This window comes from Acanthaster planci, linkage group LG14 (assembly GCF_054643075.1).
Source record: "Acanthaster planci isolate LZ-2023a linkage group LG14, COTS_SCS, whole genome shotgun sequence".
Lineage (NCBI taxonomy): Eukaryota > Metazoa > Echinodermata > Asteroidea > Valvatida > Acanthasteridae > Acanthaster > Acanthaster planci.
In genome coordinates this window covers 3,195,456-3,215,555 of record NC_141790.1, presented here as the reverse complement: position 1 = coordinate 3,215,555, position 20,100 = coordinate 3,195,456, and the positions used below count along the sequence as shown (strand labels likewise).

General features: G+C 42.5%; 2 protein-coding genes across 6 annotated transcripts in view; both read left to right on the top strand.

Annotated features, from left to right (window-relative positions):
- LOC110988413 (cation channel sperm-associated auxiliary subunit delta-like) overlaps positions 1 to 7,425 on the top strand; it is a 17,935-nt gene extending 10,510 nt beyond the window's left edge. For 3 of the 5 annotated variants that reach the window (XM_022251868.2, XM_087145569.1, XM_087145571.1), the window contains 8 exons: positions 702 to 755; positions 903 to 1,043; positions 1,378 to 1,477; positions 1,813 to 1,899; positions 2,948 to 3,102; positions 3,529 to 3,733; positions 6,562 to 6,719; positions 7,287 to 7,425. In XM_022251868.2, coding sequence (XP_022107560.2) covers positions 702 to 755; positions 903 to 1,043; positions 1,378 to 1,477; positions 1,813 to 1,899; positions 2,948 to 3,102; positions 3,529 to 3,733; positions 6,562 to 6,714 — 895 coding nt within the window. In that variant the 3' untranslated portion in view covers positions 6,715 to 6,719; positions 7,287 to 7,425. Of the gene's footprint in view, positions 1 to 701; positions 756 to 902; positions 1,044 to 1,377; positions 1,478 to 1,812; positions 1,900 to 2,947; positions 3,103 to 3,528; positions 5,041 to 6,561; positions 6,720 to 7,286 lie in introns of those variants that run through there. The other 2 variants (XM_087145570.1, XM_022251867.2) reach the window with 2 other exon arrangements.
- LOC110988419 (uncharacterized) lies at positions 7,352 to 20,100 on the top strand. The gene is made up of 11 exons (XM_022251885.2): positions 7,352 to 7,486; positions 8,187 to 8,386; positions 8,945 to 9,147; positions 9,932 to 10,176; positions 10,967 to 11,061; positions 12,331 to 12,487; positions 12,868 to 13,022; positions 14,661 to 14,829; positions 15,976 to 16,052; positions 16,748 to 16,907; positions 18,199 to 20,100. Exons 2-11 carry the CDS (start codon positions 8,285 to 8,287, stop codon positions 18,483 to 18,485), a joined length of 1,650 nt encoding a protein of 549 aa, XP_022107577.2. The 5' UTR covers positions 7,352 to 7,486; positions 8,187 to 8,284; the 3' UTR covers positions 18,486 to 20,100.

Here is a 20,100-nt window from a genome sequence, read left to right as displayed (position 1 = left end):
GAAAGTATTAGGAATACTGAACAATTTATATTCCATGAAGTAGTACTACTTCATAGAATATTAGCTATCAACTTACAACCATTTTAGGTACTTGACATCAGTTTGTGTTGATTACTGTTGATGGTTGGTGTTAAAGATGGACTATTATTAGATTTAGCTTTTTGTTTTTCCCTGCTTAACTTTTCCCTGTTTTGGTTTAAATCCATGTGTCTAATTTGTGACACCGTATTTGTAGATCAAGCAATTCTTTGTCTGACGCACCTCTTTTTACAATATTCTTTACTGGTTGCATTTTCCATGAATACCCTCCTTCAATCTTGCCTGAAGATGATTTTGAAATAAAGTCAAAACTGATGCAACATGGCTAACATTGTGAGGTTGTAATTGCCACTTTATAGAAAGTTGAAGTAGGACAAGAAGGAACTGTTTTGATTATAAAAGATGGCTGGTGGTTGATAGATAGCTTAGTCCACGACTGAATCAGAGCATTGATTATGACACATCTTAGTTTCCAAGGAATTCAGTGGAACCCTGATATAATAGTTTTTGCCTTGGGACCACCAAGAACTAAATGGCCTAAAAGGACACTTTGGGCTTCAACTGTTTTACCAACTGGTCATGAGATTTCAGAGAGACTAGACTATTGGTTTAATATGAATTGCACTTTTATTCCAAGAATTTTCCATTTTTCATTTATCCAGGAATGGGGACGAGGATTGTACAAATAAGAGAGGCTATGTGTATACTATATACAAGTGAGTTTTGTTTTATGTATTAAAGCCACATTTGCTTGTATGTAAGGCTTACAGTGAGTTTTGGAAACCATCTCGGTAAAACTGTGGGATGTAATTCTCCAGAGAAGACCTCTCGTTTCCAGATCTCTTTCTCTTTCTGTGTAATAGGGATGTGTATGACCCAACCTTTCTGCTGGGGTCAAGAGGGCTCACCGCTACAGCGGACAAGACCGTTTTGTATGACTATAACACCCTCGGCTGTCCCATCGTCATGTACTACCAGGACATGCTGAAACCCATCGTTGATTTGTAAGCTTCATCTCAATGAATTGTGTTACATTATCAAAGCTGTCGTTCTTGTGTGTTGGGTTTAATATGACCCTAGATTGTTCCCGTGATACAGTTTATTGGCAAGAGAGGTAAGTTAACTCCAAATGCTCAACATGCAAGTTATCATTTCTTTGTGGGACTGATCATCAACCCTTTAGAATGGGCAAGAAAACAATACTCGTCAATTTATCACTGAGAACAGTTTGCACCATTCGCTGTGCGTGAATACTCGGTGCTCCTTTCGATTTGTTTGTCTCGTTTGACATATTAACTTTCATTATTAATATTTCTCTTGGAACTTTTTTTGTGGCAGATACGATGGTGATGTGTTTGTTGAAGAGGTGCAAGAAGATTACGTTGTGAATGAAATCAATGGCATGTTCACCTACAGCTACGAGAAAACGGCCAAACAGGTTTGCACCGTGCGGGTGATACGTGAAATCTAGAAGTTCAAAAGGCAATTGTTCTTGCCGCAGGATTTACCTCTCAATTTAGTCTGCTTTGTGATTTTTGTCTTCCTTCCAAATAGAAAAAGAAAAGAGAATAAGTGAAAACATAGAAATCAATGAAGGCTTGGTGGAGATTCGTATAGATGTTTTGTTTTGGTGGCTTTGATTAAAAAAAGGACCATTTGTGTTTGAAAGAAACTCAATTATGTAGAATCTTCTTCTAAAAAGGGGAGTTGCATGTGTCAAGTTCCATGTAAACGTTTGCAAAGACACTAAAACACTTCTTTTTTTGACTCCAGGTTGGCTGTAGGTCCCAGCCACAGAGCTGGCTACGACAGCTGATTGCCCAAGACTCGCCGGACCCAGCAACTGCCTGGACAAGAGAGGTACATCTAACCGACAATGATAGCAAAGATTAATGACCAGTGGTTAATCAACACCTCATAGGTTCGAGCCCCACTAAAAGAGAATACGTGAATTGTGTCGTGCAGTCTTTAACAGAATTCTGAGTGATAAGAGGTCTGTCAAGTTTTTTATGCCAGGACCAATCCCAATGTTGAAAGTCTTTCCTTGGGACAACTTCTGTAGACTGAGGAATGTTCAAGGCAGATTATCAAGAATGCAGCGGAGCACACAGAGCTATGGTCCTCCTGTCCCTTTGTATTCCTGTGTTTTTAAAGTAACGTTGATCAGGTTCCCACATTTGGACTCAAGTGATTCAGGGTTTGCTCCTGTTTTCTGCTCCCCCGCAAAAAAATGAACCCTCCCCAGCCTTTCTAAATGAAAACAAATCTTGAAGTAGTCCTTGAAGTATTGTTATCGCTTGTACCCAGGTTGTTTAGGATATCCATTCTGAGAGTTAGGGATTTTCCTGTCCATATTTACCCCTTTGTAGATTGCTCCATTTCCAAACATTAAAGTATTGGCATTCCTGTCATTCAGAGATTATTATTCTCTAATTGTGACCCGTCACAACAAAATGAGCAAAAAGTCTCATTCTGCTCTTTTCTATTTTGTGGGTTTAAACTCATATAGAAGTGGACGTCAATTTTGGGGTCCTGTAATATTTGGAAAAAGTAAGCTGTCTCCTATTTAATTCCAAATATTTTGCAGGATCAGATATTTAAAAATGTCATTTTGTCAACGATTTTGATGATGGCATTATTCATGCCTTGTCAGAAATGTTGAGACAATGTCAGGAACAAAGACGCAAAGTCGCCAAAATAATGTCACATTGTCAGCTCATACTTTCATTCTAAGTATTCCAAATATGTACTGCTGGGAAAGCTCTCTTTCGCTGAATTCAAATATACCAGTTTCTCAATTTTTTGAAAATTCTGACTTCCAGCTCATGTTGTGGTAACGGGTCACAATTGACAAACTGAATGCAGTTACTTTCATCTGCATCTTTGGATCTTCAAATTGTTGCATTAGAACTACCGTAACTGCTTCCAAGATGACGCCAGCGGATTGCAGTTTCCCGATCGACCCTATGAAATCCTGAGCAGTCAGAACAACAACCGGCTGAAATGGAGTGCATACAACGGCATCATGGTGTTTAACTTGTCTGTGCTGAACCCTGACTATAGGTGAGACATCGGTTGGTTGCCTCACGTATGGACGGCAGGTGGCCACCTTCCTTTAAAGGAGTCATGTCCAGGATGCCCCTTTCGTTTTTAGGCGTAGCGCTTGTTAGCTTTGAAATGCTCAGCATAATTAAAGTTGTGCAAAAATGGAGATCTGTATGCTAAAAAATACTAGTCTTTGTTCTGGATCTTTTCTTGAACTACTTCCAAAGAATTTGTTCAGGGTATTACATTGCTACCCTGATGTACAGCATGTTCAGTGGTGTCCGAATTTCTTGGCTTCGGCTAAAAAATATGCATCGGCCTATGGGAGCCAGGAGCTAGTGGCGTCATACATTTCCCATAGAAGTATGCGTCATTGCTAGCCGTAGCCAGGTAATGGGATGAGGCCTTACAGAACTGAGTGTACTTTTGTTGCTCTCTTCGCAGTTTTTGCCAGCTGCGGGGCCAGTTTGCGGTGGAGGTGTACGGAGTCCTCCCCCAGTCAGTGCTGCCCCCTCTCCGTATCATGGTGGCCACCTGCGGCCTGGGGCTGGCCACCGTGGTGGCTTTCTATATCGGCCAGAAGCTGTGGCCAGGAGACAGGGACAAGGAGGAAGAGGAGAGCAAGGAGAGAGAGGCTGGTGCGCAAGAGGTGCCAAATTCGTAAAGTGGCATTTAGATCTGTCTCTTGTGACTTGGGTAGCCTACATAGGCCAGAACAGAGTGGCCAGAAAAAACCACAGAGATGTTTAGCATAAATTTGAGCAGGAAGTAGTGGCCGGGGTGGCCCATGTTGTTCCGGCCAGCAGACAGAAAGGACAAAGGCCGAGGGGAAAATACACAAGCGATATAAAGACAAACGTGTGGTAGGTGCCTGAGATTGGTGGCCTGGGTGGCCAACACTGGCTTGATATGAGGGGTTGGCCACAAGACGAGGAGGTGGAGATGTAGACGTCATGTCATATATGGCTTGGTGGCCTTCATGGCCTTGGAGAGGCCTGCAGAGGCCAGAGAGTGTGGCCAGTGGACTGAGGGAGACATATTACTTGTACCCTTTGAGGAGTTGCTGTAAATTACATCTTGGAAAGAAATGCTCCTGCTAAGTCATTTTCTCTGAAAGCATTGACTGAATGCTGCCTTTTATACATTTAACGACTAAAGTCTAACTTGTTCAGTCATATAATGCTAACTTTGATGGTTGTTGGTTGGTACTTTTCCAGTGTTTCAGAAGTTACAGGTTGAAATCCTCTTCCAAAATTAAGAACTGTCACTTAAATTTAATACATAATGTCGTAAGTGGTAGTGCATTCAGCTTGCAAAATCAGTGTTATTAATTAGCTCATCTGGTCTTTGTTGGTTACCTGTTGAATCTGTGGTCAGGGGAGAATTGGGTAGACATTCTGGAAAGATTCCGTAAATGGAGGGATTTATTATTTAATCATGACTTAATTTTTTTTTATCGGGAAAAAATAGGCAATTCACAGTAGTGCGCCTCCAAGAGTTTGCAACGCGTCGGTCAGTCACGACGCGCGAAATCTGTCGACCCAGTACGCGTTTGAAAAGGGTCGGCAGATTTCGCACGTTGTGATCGGCCGACGCGTTGCAAAGTCGTGGAGGCGCACTGTGAATCGCCCGTGTTGTGGGATCTCTTTTTTTGCTTGTCCCATTGGCATTGATGTCAATACTGTTCCCTGTTTTCAGAACTGGAAATTTTGTGGACGTGCGTTCTATTCAGCTTTGTGTATCAACGGTGAACTTGAAATTACTTCAATTTATCGCTGTGAATCATTCAGATTGTTGATTTATTTCAATGCTTGTTTCTGGCAGGATTTGTGCTCGTTGTTTTATGAATTTCAGTCAAGGCTTTGGTAGCTGGTTAACGTATATGCCGTTTTATGCATTTTGAGCAAAAATAAACCGTGCCCCACAGGAGTCCTAAAAATTTCTATTTGAAAACAATCTCTGTCTCGAATCGACTTTCTCAGTGATGTTCCCAGATATCAGTATTGTAATAATTCTTCATTTCGCCCTTGTCCTTCTCGACTGTCATGCAACTCCTCCGCTGAACTGATTTAATTTTCCTCTATGGCATGACAACCCGACGTCAAACGCGTTTGGTTTGGTCGCTGGGAAGTTCGAACCCACGCAACTCCCATGGCTGCAGCCATGGGTAATTTTGACGATTCCAGTGCACTCGAGATATGTGCAAAGTGAGTATTTAAAAATGATTTGCCCGATGTTTTCTACCTCAAAACTGAAAATGATCGAATTTCAGTGGTAATCTTAAACTCGAACCATAAACATTTCTATTTGGACAAATGAAAATTTTCAAACCTGCTGCGTCTGTTCTGTTCCTTGCTCTGTGGTACACGTCAGGCTGAACAAGCAAACTTAAAACATCACTCTTCCGGAAGGAATCGGTAACATGAACTCTGTCAAACACTCGTGGGTAGACTATCCCCAATATTTTTCCCGACCAACTTATCAAGCGAGCGTTCTCCCTAGATAAAATCGTTAAAAATCACATCTCGTATATCTCCCCCTTTTTCCGCCTTCAAGCCGCTTTGGGGAAAAAATGCAAAGTGCTGGTGTGTGTTCCGAATTCCGTTCATGTTTCGTGCGGATGTGAATTAAAAAAAAACAACCTGTGTTTGTCCCTCTCGAGCTGTTCCGTATACTTCACTACTAGGCAAACAGTGTAAGGACCATCGACGGGTCTGTGTGTGTGCAATGTTTTTTTTTTTCCCCCATCCATTTCTCTGTGCGTACGGCGTGGAGTGGCCGGTTGTTGGCGAGCCATGACGCAAAGAGTCAAGGGGACGACGCTCGTTCCCAGGTGGCGGCTGGACCGGTGCGTGTGCTGATAATGAAGTGGCTGTGTGCGCACGGGCGGTACAGTTGCAGGCTGGGCCGGTCGATATCCAAGCTAGATTGACTTGTGTGCGGTATGATTCCTTGCCAGACTTTGCTTCAAAATATACCTGTAATTTTCGCGTTTTTTTTCAGAGGTGTAAATTTGTGCCAGAAAAGGGGGGGGGGCTTGCCCGGCCATAAAAAAATTGAAAAACGGGTGGGAGGAGGAATGGCACGTACCATCATAGCACTATATTAGAGGTCGGTGTTAATGATATTGCTGTACATTAGTAATATGTATTACATTTACGCATAATCATACATCAAAATTGCATATTCCTTTTAGAAATTGCCTGTCCTTTTCTGAGTGCTAATTGATTGCATTTTATTCGCTGGAAAGCCCGAAAGGTCTTCACAAATCCTGCCAGGACTTTTCAAGGGGGCGAACCTTTTTTTCTAAGAAGAAATCTCGAGGGGCAAAAAGCACTCATCAGCTTAAAAAAAATGATAACCAATAAGGACTCAAGTTTGATTTTTTTTAACACGTTGGTGGCATTCATCCCTTTTCATCTCTTTTTTGACATTTCTTTCGCTTTTCGCTTTTGTCCCCTTCGTCAATTTTTCCAGCGAGTGAGCGCCCCTGCCCCCCTCCTTGCACCCCACAAAATGCTGGAGTCAGTCTTTCACTTCCACCACCGGCCGGGTGCCACAAAACAGCTACACGTAGTTCAACATGTGACATCCATTTGCCTGATCAAGGGCTGGACATCGCTGCCCTGATGTAGGTAAATTATGAAACTTGCATATCATACTGTTCAACTATAGACAACGTCACGGTCCTCTTAGTTTCATCAGTTGTAATACTATCTCATTAGGCGCCATCTTCGTTGCAGTGCGTGCCAGACAAGTGTACATGTCGTAGAATAGTTCTGTCGACTCTGCGCCAGTGCATTATGTGGCGTTGTTCGTACAAATTTGTGTCATAGTCCAACACTGCATGTTAAGCACTGCCTTCCAGTTTGTCTGTGTTGCAAACTTGCAACGTTGCACTTTCCGGTAAAATCATGTAGCCAAAGTTCCATTTTATTCAATTGTCTCCCCAACGGTTAGAAATAATAAATGACACGACTGAAGGCCGTTTCTGCAAGGAAAATGTGATGTAGACAATTGCCCTTAAAAGATAAGGTGGTTTTGGTTGCATTAATGTTGATTTGACGATCGACCGTGTTAAATCAAAAATGTTTTCAAGCTTGTTGCGCAAGGTATTGCTTGGTATGATTGACGTGTGTAATGGCTTTGCACCAACCCGGAGTGTTGAAATGTTGACATGAATTGGCACATCTTTTTAACAGCTGGCTGTCACGTCACGTGGCTGGAAAAAAGATTCGGAGATGAAAGCACTTAATCGACGCAGTCCCTGCCATCGAGATGAAGAGAAATCATTATGTTGCTCCGCCTAATTCAGACAGATCGTTCTGAAAAACAACACTCACTAGGAAAACTAACACCACACTTGTCTCGATCCCAGCGGTGGTAGATGAAACTCTAACAGGTCTGTATATGTGGTAAATTTTCTGCTTGAATTGTAATTGACAAAGTGGTCCCAAAAGTGGCCGTTTTCGCACAATAGCTTTTTCATGCACCGTTGATATTTCTACAGGTTTTCAGTTTAGGTGTACAGTTTCAATTCGCACTTCATTATCATACAGGTCACGGGATCCTAGGAATTCAGTGGCGTTTTCCCTGTGGCACGATAACTACCCCGTGACGTTTCATCGATGGCACATTCTTTCTATTGTCAGCAATCATTTCCAATCGAAAACTGCTGCTTCAGAGCCGATTATCGGCAGCGATGCACCCCTTTGGCTTATTTGTTCTTGAATAAAAAGGGGGTTATGAAAAGTAGGAAAGTAATTCAACTTCGGATGGGAAGCATACACACATTCGATGTTTTTGAAATCAAGAAGTTTTCTGTGTGACTTTTGCAAATCCAGTCGACCAGTGAGTGTTTTGGACACTGTCTGGGGGAAGAGACAACACGAGTCATTTGAGACTTTCTTCAGCCATGTAAAACTAACGTATTCATCTGAAAATCAAAATGCTTTCACCACAGAATCCAGTTTCCCCATTTGCTTCCACGAGGCCGTGGGATATTCTTGAAACGGAATTCAATGGAGTAAAACAGACAAGAAAGTTAACGTGCATCCAATTAACGGATTTCAAATGTGAGCGTTTTAACTTTATATCCACAGTGTTGTGTGCCGCACCAGACTGATCCATTGGCGTTGGCATTTTGAGATCATCAATTTCATGCTTTGATTGGGAGATTTCTTTTTGAAGAGTTCGAAGTATGGCAGTGCGGCTGGCGGTGACTGCAGCATTTCTTTTCCCGTTTTTCACGCCTGTCGCCTCCGTCGACTTGACCGTCACACCGGGAGCTGTTGGTCCCGAGGTACGTCTGACATTGAAATGCGGGGTTTGTTTTAATGGCAATATACCGACACGACAAAAAGAAGTAGGTCAGCCTTCAGTGCAAAACATAATTATGAACCACATTAATGTAACAAGACAATACGGGCGATTCATACTAGGGCGCCTTAAAGAGTTTGCAACACGTTGGCCAATCGCAGTGCGCGAAATCTGTCGACCCTTTCCAAACGCGCTGTAGTGAAACGGTCGTATTGCATAAAACTTCGCATTATTTATTTTACTAGGTCGGTTATGAACATTCCCCAAACGTAAGCGTCCCTTGACAGTTTGATAGTTTCTAAATCTATTACCACAAATGTTCAATCTGTCATTTTCTTGCTCATACGCAGAGAAAATGATACCCGCGTACAGATTTTGCACTTTTACTATTGCGACTGAGGTATGTACGAAGGAAACTTGAAGACAAACTTTAAACTTCTGATGTCTCACTCGTAAACTTGTTTGATGTGTGTCACGCTGCCGTTTCTGTTCAAACCTTCCAGCATTATTACAGTATTACACATATTACACATATCCTAAGGTTGTGGAGGCCACCGTCCAGAGAATCCTCCTGAGCGACATCTTCTCGGATGATTTCTCGCTGCTGCGCCGCATCGCCTTGGTAGAGACGGCGGATGGGAAGGACTCAGCCGCGTTTGCCGGCGGTTTGGCAGGCGGCATCTGGCGGCTGACACCGGAGGCGTTCACCAGGACCACAGAGCTGGCCGAGGGAGATTGGGGAAGGTTGGAGGAATAACGAATACTCGTTAAACTCGTTCCATTGCCATCAGCATCGTAATAAAGTTTCACCGTCTTTTCAAGTTAACCGCCTGCAAATTTACAGCCGCCAATACCTTAACACTATGAACACCACCAGTCTATCCATCATAACATCTGTCCCAATCACCATACACATTTTCTGTAAACCCAGGGATGCTATAGTGTCGGTAAAACCTGTATTAAATTAACTCCCCTAATTGGTAGCCATACAGGACATCGCCGGGCTTATACCATGACACAGGGTCTTATTTAAACCATGTTTTTCCAGTGTATTTTTTTACCAAAAAGGTAAAAAGGTCTGTTATGGTCTGTATTTCCTTCAAGAACTATAGCAGGAACAGTCTGTTGATAGTGCTGCGCGGCCTGTTACTCGCGTATTAAAGTGTGGATGACAAATAATTTTCCTCTGAATGTACACAAAATCTTACCATCTTCACGTGGGCACCAGCCGCGCACGACCGCAGTGGATTCCAATACCCGGTACGTTACCTCTAAAAGTGTTGTCAAGAGGGCTCACGATGTAACAGAATACTGTGGGTTGAAAGCACTGAATACTTTCTGACAAAAAATCTGAAATCAACTTCATGGTACTGGTGTTTCCAGGGAGAGATTTAACCTATTGACAGAGAGAAAACTCTAATCTACAAAGGGCACAGAAAACCTTCGCTATGTGCACAACTGGGTGTATATGCCCTGCACGAAATCTTTATACCCAAAGAATATAAAAAAAAATGTATCGAAATTGTAGCTACTACACAGATCTTAGGAGGAGTGCACTTGGCGTCGACTGGCGTGACGTCACATACACGGACCTCCAGACACCTCTCATATCAGCCCTGGCTGCCCGCATATACATCATGATGACGTCAACGCCGGTGGACAAGGTCGCTTACGGCCTGGCACCGCAGGCCTTGTACTGGAAGCTACAGTACAACAAGGACGGGGACGAGGCCCAGTTCATTGCCAAAGTCACCGAGATGGAGAAAGAACAAGGTATAGGCCCAAATTCATCAGAAAAAAATGACTTAAATGCTACTCGTAAAAAAAATTAGCACACGTAAAATTACTGGATATGACTATAGGCATTTTCGTAAATCAGCCTTTGCAATTGATGGCATATGGCTGATTATCTTAATGCAACATTACAATGTCACAAAATATGCAAAATATTGAATGGAAAATATTTTGGGCTTATTACCAAATTTCCCCCCTTTTAATACACAAAAGAACGTTGCCGGCGCAAAAATGCCACATTTAAATTTTCAACTGAAAATAGCCATCGCATGAATTTATATCATTGCATAAAGGCCCCTCTAAAATTAAAGAATAAACAACACTAACAAACATCCGAATTTTGTAAACCATGGAATAAATGTGTGTGATCCTTGGGGGAAAGCAACATCCATGTTCTAAGCAAAATACTGCTTGTATACTGTAATCGTAGAGACGTCACTCCGACCCCCCCCCATCGGCATAATGTGGCGATGTCTTGTTTTAAATGTACACATCCATGAGCGCACAACGTCTGCTTTTGTCGTTTTAGATTATTGGAGTTGACGTCCCCCTTCCCATGTTTCGCGCTGCCTAATCTTTGCCAGTGGTGGTTATTCTCTGTAAGGAGACAAACAGCGACACGCACTCAAAGCGTAATCTGATTGTGCAACTGTATTGAAGTGTTTCAGTGGATCTGGCTTGAGAAGCCTCGTTCGTTTTGCCGAAATGTCACCACAGGCGTCCCTGAAATTAGACTTGTTTCAAGTTGTACTTTCTTTTCCTGTCGCAGTTTGTAAGATCGGTATCGATGTGGTGTTTGCCCTGGACGCTTCCTTATCCGTAGGAGACGAAGGTTTTGCCCGCAGTAAGAATTTTGTCAAACAGGTAAATCTGATTGGAGAACCTTACGAAATTGACAATTTTCGAAGCTTGGCTCCGATAGATAGAATACTTTATTTTTGTATATTTTCAGCGTAATGTAGAGTTGGTATAGAGAGGCCCTGAGAAACAAGTCTTGAAATAAGAATAACATTTGATTGCTCTTAAATTCCAAAGCCATCGAAAATCTTCGACAGCAAAGTCAGAGTTTTCAGAGAGCACATAATTCATCGTTATGCGTAAATCTGCAAGTAGGAATTGTGCGAAGTATTTTTGTAATTAACAAATAACTTAGTTTAACTGCCATAATTTTGGGGCGTTGAACAAACTTAATTTCCACAGGCATTAGCCGATTTAAATATTGTGAAAGACGTTGTGCTCTCTCAAAAGCCGCTCAAGCTGGCCTCTATAGTTTTATTAAAGAATTGGGCGTGACCATACTTCAATTACAGTTTCACACAAAAAATGAGCAAGACGCGCTAGACATATATCGGGCGAAAAGAATACGCCAGTTAAGTATTTTGAAAAGCCATGGTCTTTCGGGTACAAAACGCGGAAGTAAGCGCATGGCTGCGCTGATGAGTGCGATGGCCCCGGAATGGCGTCTTCTCGGATCAATCGCCTTGAGCAGAAGCCCCCCCCCCTATTGGTTGAACAGATTGGTCGGGAGTGTTCATTTTGCCGGTAGCTACGCGACCGTAAAGCATGCATTTGATAATAATTGTTCGTGAACCGGCGAAGTGTAGTTCCGACCAAAGGAGCCCACGTTGCTGGGAATATTGCAGCCTCTCATGGACCATCTCGGGGTTCATAGGTAACGCGTTTTCCTTCGTGGAGTTATGTTGAGTCAATATCGCCATGTGGAACTCACAGACCTATGGGAAATATCTGTAATTCATTGAAACAAGATTAAAAGGTTTTTTGTTTTTGTTTTTTAGAACTGGATAATAGTTCCGTGAAACCAGCTTCAATTTGGGAGGCTGCGCCATAGATTGCAAGGCCATTCGACCCGATGGACCGATTATGGAAGGGGCTTAATGGCTCTATTATCAAATTTTGTAGCTCTGTTTAAAGCTGAGCAGGCTTATCGCTTGACCAAATTGTGAAAAGCGTTTATATGGATATATTTCTCCACCAAGATTCAGAAGGCCTTCAACATCGGACCAAACGCGAATGGGCATTAATTCCAGAAGGCTGGTGTTCTTAGCCCAGTATCAATGTAATTGATTTGCTGCTTTGATACTTAATTGGGTTTCTAATCATTCCTCTGCAAAGGTTGTGGAGGCTTTCAACATCGGGCCACGGGACGATCAAACACGGGTGGGCTGCCTCCAGTTCTCTCATGAGGTCTCCTTGGCCTTTGACCTCGACAACCATGACAACAAAGAAGGCATCCTGAGAGCCGTGGATGAGATTGCGTACAAGGGAGGAGGTGTAAAAAAAAGTTATTTTTCTTCCGTTAAAAGAAATTCGAACTGTGCTACACTAGTTGTTATTTTAGGTATCCCAAAATGATGAAATTAGTTAGCTACGGACTTAAGGCTCCTTAACACACGTTGGATGTTGCATTTTGCAAACCTTGATTTACTGGAGCGTCAGCGTGGCAATGTACAGAGTCAATGGCCGATTCAAATGGAATACACGCGTCTATATGGGGGGGGGCTGTAGCCATGCACTAGCATGATCTGCAAACGCATTTCAAGGGATCTCTAGTTCTTCTCAGACCCACCCTTTTGTATATTTGAAACTTTTCCCACTCCAAGTTTCCAGTCTTTCTTAGGTTGTCTGCAATTGTTGGTTTTTCCCCCGAAGGCACGGCCATGGGATCCGCCATCGACTTCATCCGGCAGAACAGCTTCACCGAGGAACACGGTGCCAGGCCGACGCAATACGCTGTGCCGCGTGTGGCTGTCATCCTGACTGACGGAAAAACCAACAAGGAGTTCCCGATACTCTTCCCCTCTGCGGTGAGAAGGCCTTTTGCATTTCGTCTGCTTAGCTGTTCACTTGCAGGATGTGATTTGAATGGGAGATATAATGATATGTTGTATTGACTAGTGTGAGTAAAGTTGGCCCACCTTTTCACATCAGTATTTTGTGAAGTATTGCCCTGTACACCGGTATAATGTTGCACTTACAAAGGTGGACCGCTCTGCACTTTCAGGGATCTTCTGAACTCGATTACAAGCTTAAGCCTAATCCCTGAGGTCAGGATACTCGTAGACGTAACTTCTCAGGGGTCGATCCACGAATGTTTTTTTGGGGGGGGTTCACGCCCGTAAGATATTTTTTTTGTGTCCAATTGTTGGAGACGGTCCGACGCATGGGCTGTTTCCAATACTCAACTTCGGCTCCGTCTCAGGCTTCAACTGTTTGTTTTTTTACTACCTCACTTTGAAGCTGTAAGCGCACTTATTAGTCTAGCAGTGCCACAGAACATCAAATAAGATGCAAGAGAACAAAACAAATGCAGCAATCCAATTTAATTTGAACGCTTCCGACCCACAATCGGGGATTGGTTCGGGGACAAAGCCTGAGACGGAGACGAAGTTGAGTATTGGAAAAGGGCCATGGATGATGCATTACCGATACACAAATGATTACCCTCACAGGATGTCACCATTTTATTTATTCAGTTATCTGTTATTTCCTTTGGGGTGGTCAGAGCGGGGGTCGACCCCCAAATCCCCATTCTGGATTTTCACGTTCCTCTGTTCATTGGTACAAAAAATATTACCTCGATTACCATGCGATCGCCCAGCTTGCCGCTCCATGACAGGCAGCTCGATCAGTCAATTCATCAGCTTCACCAACGCAAATATTTTATCTAAAGTTGCACATACACATACACTTACGCACGTGTCAGCTTGGCCTAAGAATTTTTGAGCCGGCTTGCAACTCCACATTCTAATACTAATGCATTTGTGTTGATTGGAAGACGCATGGTTACCCATGCACAGACAACAACATCCAACAAAACATTATAAAGCTTTTTTTTCCATGTCGACGTAAGAGACGCTGATGAAAGCATCACGGAAGAGGCCCGAGCGGCAATTAACATTTCAACAGGAGATGTCGACTAATCGACCCTGGCTATTATAGACCAACAGCACAGGTTTAACTCTACCGATCGTGCATCTTCAGGCTTTCCACGCGCTGATGATGTGCTGTAGTTAGTCGAGTGGAAACAGTTTTACTCGCGGGACCGACCTTACAATCCAATGTTTCATCCGAGCTGGCACCACGCAAACATTAATGAGAAGTCATAGGCTTGTATTTGCCAAAGAGGACAGACATATAGGAAAGAAATGATTTTGTCCTAAAGTACTTTTTTTGTTCAGATTCAGTCCTCAAATATCTAGGGGTGTACTTTACAGAAATGTTTTACGTTCCAAGAACAAAGGGCAACCGTATGCGTTATTCTCTGGTGTGCATAGCAACTTCACGACTATAAGCCTAGTGTTTGCTCCAATTGAGATCTCAATTATAGCTGGTAACGTCCCAAGTGCGACGATTGCGTGCGCTCCCGGCGTTGCCAGCAATCATTAAAAAATCTAGCCCTGGGCCCTTCCATAAATGTCTTTGTACTGGTCACTTGGGTGCAGTTGGCCCACCGTGATGGGATCACCATTTACTGCATCGGCGTAGGGGCCGCTGATGACAGCGAGCTGACGGTGATTGCTTCACGGCCCGTGGCGTCTCACGTCATGCACGTCCTCAGCTACGCGGCCATCGACTACCTCCAGAATATTATGGCCACCAGGACATGCAGAGGTGGGTGCAAGAGCCTCAGTGCATTACACACAAAACACTTCCCAAAGAACTTTTAAAAAACTTTCGCTTTTTTTTTTACAATTCATAATATACCAATGTTCTAGTCGAGTCAATCAACGGTCTTTTTACAAGTCTCTTCACACAGGATCATTCATAAGACACAGAGTCAGCAATGACGAAAGATTGCTTTGGCAGAGTTCATAGTAGCTTGTGAATTGCCTCAAGACGAAATAACTTGTGATGGGCTTGGGTTGGACTTACAGGGACTTGTGATGAACTCCTCTACAACTCTGAAAAGTACTGCGAGCATTTACGCATTTATTTCTGGTTTGGCTGAGCACTACTACGGTAAATGGGTAATTCCAGAAATTAGGGGTCCAAAAGTGTGACATTTTTGTGTTCCTGTTATATCAGACCTTTGCTATTTGGCATGGGAATATCACCGGAATTGATTTCATACCATTAATTTTTGTGTGGCAGGTAATTTACGTTAATTCACCACTCTTGAAAATTAGAAAATGTGTTCTGAACTTACAAAATCATATGTCAGATGTGACAGGGACAGGAAAAAATGGACCCCCATAATTTCTGGAATTACCCAAATGGAAAACATCAACCCCTGCCTTCAACAATTTGACATTTCCGCTTGAGGGGGGTCTAGTTAAGAAGCCTCCTGAATATATTCCTTTCTTGGGGTAAAGTTAAACTACAAAGCTGGAGAAAACTATCAGCCAAACACTCGTTGCTGTTGCACGAGCTGTTGTCATTCTGAGATTACTCGACTCCGATCGATCCCTGAGAGAAACCACGGACCCTAGCGAAGAAACGGTGTGTGGCGCTGTGTGATCAATCATATAGGAGCTAGAGTACGAGTCCAAAGACACACGTCATGCGCGCACTGACTTTGAGCTTATTCCATAAACTGCACCAGAATAAATGTCACCTAAATGCGCACAAAAACATTGCGGTCTTGGACTGGTCGTCGGATGCAGTCACTTTTGTATGTCACTTCTTTTGCCACCACTGAAGAGTTTTTATAATTACTTTTATATTAAGATTACACAATTTTGCTCAAACTATGACTGCAGCGTATTTCTATAATTATTTGAAACTGGTACCAATTTCAATATTATAATAATGGAACAGAAACTACCGAAATAGCCGTTGGCCACCCGGTCGTCACTGACTTGCAGGAAGGCGAAGCCCGCTTCATCTCATACGAGGTAGGCGACTCTATTTCAGTTCAGTATGTGTATCAGCATTATATTCGTGGTAACACCGATTGCAGTCATAAATATACTGTTTTGCTCTAAGTCAGGCTCCAGACTTCATAAAGGATGTTATTACGGTCCGTCCCTTTTCCAATCTTCATAGCGTAATGTCTTCCCAATTCAGTGAAATAGATTTCACTTTTTGTATTCCACGTATTACGCTTTCATTTCATTCATTTATTTTTTCGCAGGTCAAATTTACAAGGGTTAAAAAAATATTGCGCACAGTATAGACATGAAAGACAAAGTTTAAATATAACACAAACCTCATAAAAAGACTAAGACCCTAACACCAAAATAGTGCATGCCCCTGCGGGATTACTACAAATTAAACTAAATCACTCTCAGGTAGTTCTCCCATAGCATGACTAAGAACCCTACCGTAAATTACAGAATCACAAACATTTTAGCAGACACATTAAAATACATAATCCCATGGGCGAAGAGAATAACCCTACAAAATCCTGGAGTTTATGTGATAATTTTATGTATTGCACAAAATTAACAACGCTGGAGCATTTTGTGGAACCAAGTTAAAAAATAAAGCTCCGCTGGCAATCGTTCGAGGTTATTTTTTGCCGCCGATACTTGGTTGTATAAATTTGGAAAGTGCACTAGCAATCTTTATCCATTGAATGACTTCAAAGATTGATAGAACGGAGGGTGCCACGCTCAAGTTCGTGACGTCATCCGGACTAGTCACGGTGTACCTGTCTTCAGAGGTGCCCAACCCCAACGAGGCTGTGTACGACTACAAAGTGCAAACGGACGGGCGCGTGGACCTCTTCATAGATCCCGCTCTACTTGGTAAATTACTAGGCCGTGTCTGCATTACTGTTGGCCTACAGGTTTATACCACACACTTCTGCGGGAAATGGCTGGCTGGTACGTAGCTTTGTAAATGTCATCCGACTTTTTGGAATCGTGACAGTAGAATGACGACATACAGGTCAAATGACATTCTATGAAAATTTTCGCAGGATGCTGTCATCTGTCCTGTATTCGTCCTTCTATACGATAAACTGCCACGATTCCAAAAAGTCGCACGGCATTTACAAAGCTCCGGACTGGACAATTTACCTCGGGATGATGAAATCCTGCAGGTGGTATGTCGATATCCCCTGATAATTTACTAGTGGATACCGATATCCTCCAAGAAAGTAATACATGTTCATTTCCTAAGAATCTTGTCACCCTGCTGTGAAAATGTCGTCATCTTGTGATAAACTGTCTCAGAAGGATTTCATTATATTTCGTCGTCCTATACCTCTAGATGTCGATCTCCAGTATAATTAGGAAGAAGTCATTATCTTAGGATGTCTTGATGCCGATAAAAACTAACATAGGATTTCCACATCTTGCCTGTTACATCGTCATTCTGAGACTCAACACTGCAGATTGCACTTCTAGAGCTCCGTCCCAGCGGCTTCTGTAGGCGCTTGTGTTATTCTCGATCGGCCGTACAGCTTAACTCGGGCGCAGATATAGCTGAGTCACGGCCCGATTTCGTGGAGCTGCCTATGCATAGGGAACAGTACTTTTGAAAATTGTCTTTTCGTCAAATCAACTGGGAACTACTTACAATCAATATGTACAGGCCCTACATCATATACTGTGCATAACAATTTGAGTTGTAGCTGGTTACTGCTCGAGCACAAATTACCATGATGAGCAAAAACTATGTGCTTATAACTGGCTCGTGTTAGAAGACAGGTTGTGGTGAAAAAGACGTTTTGCAATGGTCAAACATGAACATTACTAAATTACTGGGAAAAGGTTTATCAATAGTTTTAACCAAAAAACTAGTGGAGTGGAATTAAACGAATTGGAATGGAATGGAATTACCTCCTGGTTGAAATTATTCCATACATGGACTGTCTTGTGGAAGTGTAAATAGTGTTCTAGTTTCCTGTTTCTGCCCACCTCCACAAGAAAACCGGGAAACAACGGTCGATTTTGCCTGGGAGTGACTGCCTTGATCACTCTGTGTATGGAATACCAGGCAAAGCTGATCAGTGGTTGATTGAGCTGAGACCAAATTCAGCCTTTGCCAAAAATCAGAAAGGATCATTAAGAGTTTCCCTTTTTCACCATGCAGGATCCAGCAGTCGCTACAAGCGCGCAACTGGGGTCGTGACTCCGTCACACGTGACGGTCTACACGGCCATTTACGCCCACACCAACGGCACCCAGCTCTACGTGGAGTCGAGGGGTGGCAACAATGCAGACCATGGGTACCCTCCTCCGGCTAGTACCGACCCGCCTGATGGTGGAGAGCACGCCCCTTATCGCTCCCACGCCTCGCCCGGTCCAACAGCGTCTGTCCCAGTAGCTGTTGCAGCTGTCTGCGCCACTTCCGCCATTTTTGCTCAGTTACAATTTTAAATACTATCGATCGGTTTTATTTCACACAATATGTATTAAAAACTAATTCACCAAATTTCACCATTCTTAGAAAACGCAAGTAACATTTTGAGTTTATTTTAACAATCAAATCTTTACAACAAAATTATGTTAACATTAATAGGGCCTACTGGAAGGAAATTCTCAACAGAGAGTGAATGCTTGCAAAATCTTGAATAATGGGCAAGTTGAAAAATTTTGTTCATGTTAAAGTAGGAGTTGAAAATTAAATAGACAAAAAGTTCAATTGAAATGAAAGCACGTTTTGTTTGCTGCAAGAACACATACCTCTCAAGCCTCCTTGTACTTATTTTATTGCAATACTTCCATCCAGCAGACCCTTGATCAGCACATATGTAGAGAAATGCCTACACAACGAAACTGACAATCAAAACAGTTTCTAATTCCTTTTAAAATGAGGTACAATTCGTAAAAGTTAATTAAGTGTGATGGGAATGGCATAAGGGTAAAGATCTGGCATGTTTAAAACTTAGTAAATGTACATTCCTAAGGGTGGCTTTACACCAATGCCTGTTCAATTTATTTAAGCATTATGTCATTGGTAAGCAAAGTGCTCATTTAAACAATATTGGCTTAGTCTACTTAAAAGTTGGGATCGTCGATCAATATATTTTAACATCCTCACCGACTTACCAAATGCCCCACTTCCAGCGCGTAGCTTCTTACGCAAAAAAGCAACCTCCGGCCTCAGAACATGAAAATATTTTCCCGCCTGCAGTGCATGCATCCCATAATGCAACGCCAAAACAAATAAATGAATTTCATTCGTCGCCCGCGCGAATCAATACGTTGCGCGCGACGGCACGGTGATGTGAATGCACGAACACGTCTGGTGTAGTCTGCTTTATGAAACTGTGTTCTTGCAAACGTTAATCAAATCCCTCAGGGGTGTACATTTACAGCCAGTTAGCAGAGGAAATATGATTCGTTCAGACAATGACTGCAAGAGAAAATGCAGACACTCTCTCTCTCTCATCAGTTAGTACACGCGTACACCGCTATTGCGTGCGCCCAAGAAAAGGCAGCATAACAGCAAGAATTACATCCACAGATTCTATCCATTTCCATTATCGTTTTGATTTATACACAGTAAGACATGTCTCATTTGACTCTATTAAAAAAATATTTATTTCAGTATTCTACGCATTTTGATTATTAAATTTATATCAAAGACTTAAAATATACCCCCGAAATGTAGCCATTGTATCTTCGATCATTAAATTTATATCAAAGACTTAAACTACACCCCCGAAATGTAGCCATTGTGTCAACTGAAGGCCTAGTTTTAAAATCCACCTCGAGATTTAGGCTCAAACATGCTTTGATAATTTGTGCATGCACACTGAAGAAAAATAACTTGAATCATTCAAAATGATTATTGATTATTGCGTATTTAGGCTGTGTGATTTGCCGGAGGAGTTCAATTTCTTATCAAATTAGAATGCACGTTTAAAGATGATTCTCGGAATGAGCGATGATTTTTATGTTGATTCCTTGACATGGTTTATTATCTCTGAGATTTCTTGTAGCACAATGTCCAGTCGCTGAATAAAAAGATACTGAATGAAATAATCCA

Bases quoted from the DNA above. Each gene is read 5' to 3' on its own strand.
- LOC110988419 (XM_022251885.2), top strand. From the start codon at position 8,285: ATGGCAGTGCGGCTGGCGGTGACTGCAGCATTTCTTTTCCCGTTTTTC. The intron at 10,177-10,966 runs GTATAGGCCCAA...TTCCTGTCGCAG, and splicing joins CGAGATGGAGAAAGAACAAG to TTTGTAAGATCGGTATCGAT. The intron at 16,908-18,198 runs GTAAATTACTAG...TTCACCATGCAG, and splicing joins CATAGATCCCGCTCTACTTG to GATCCAGCAGTCGCTACAAG.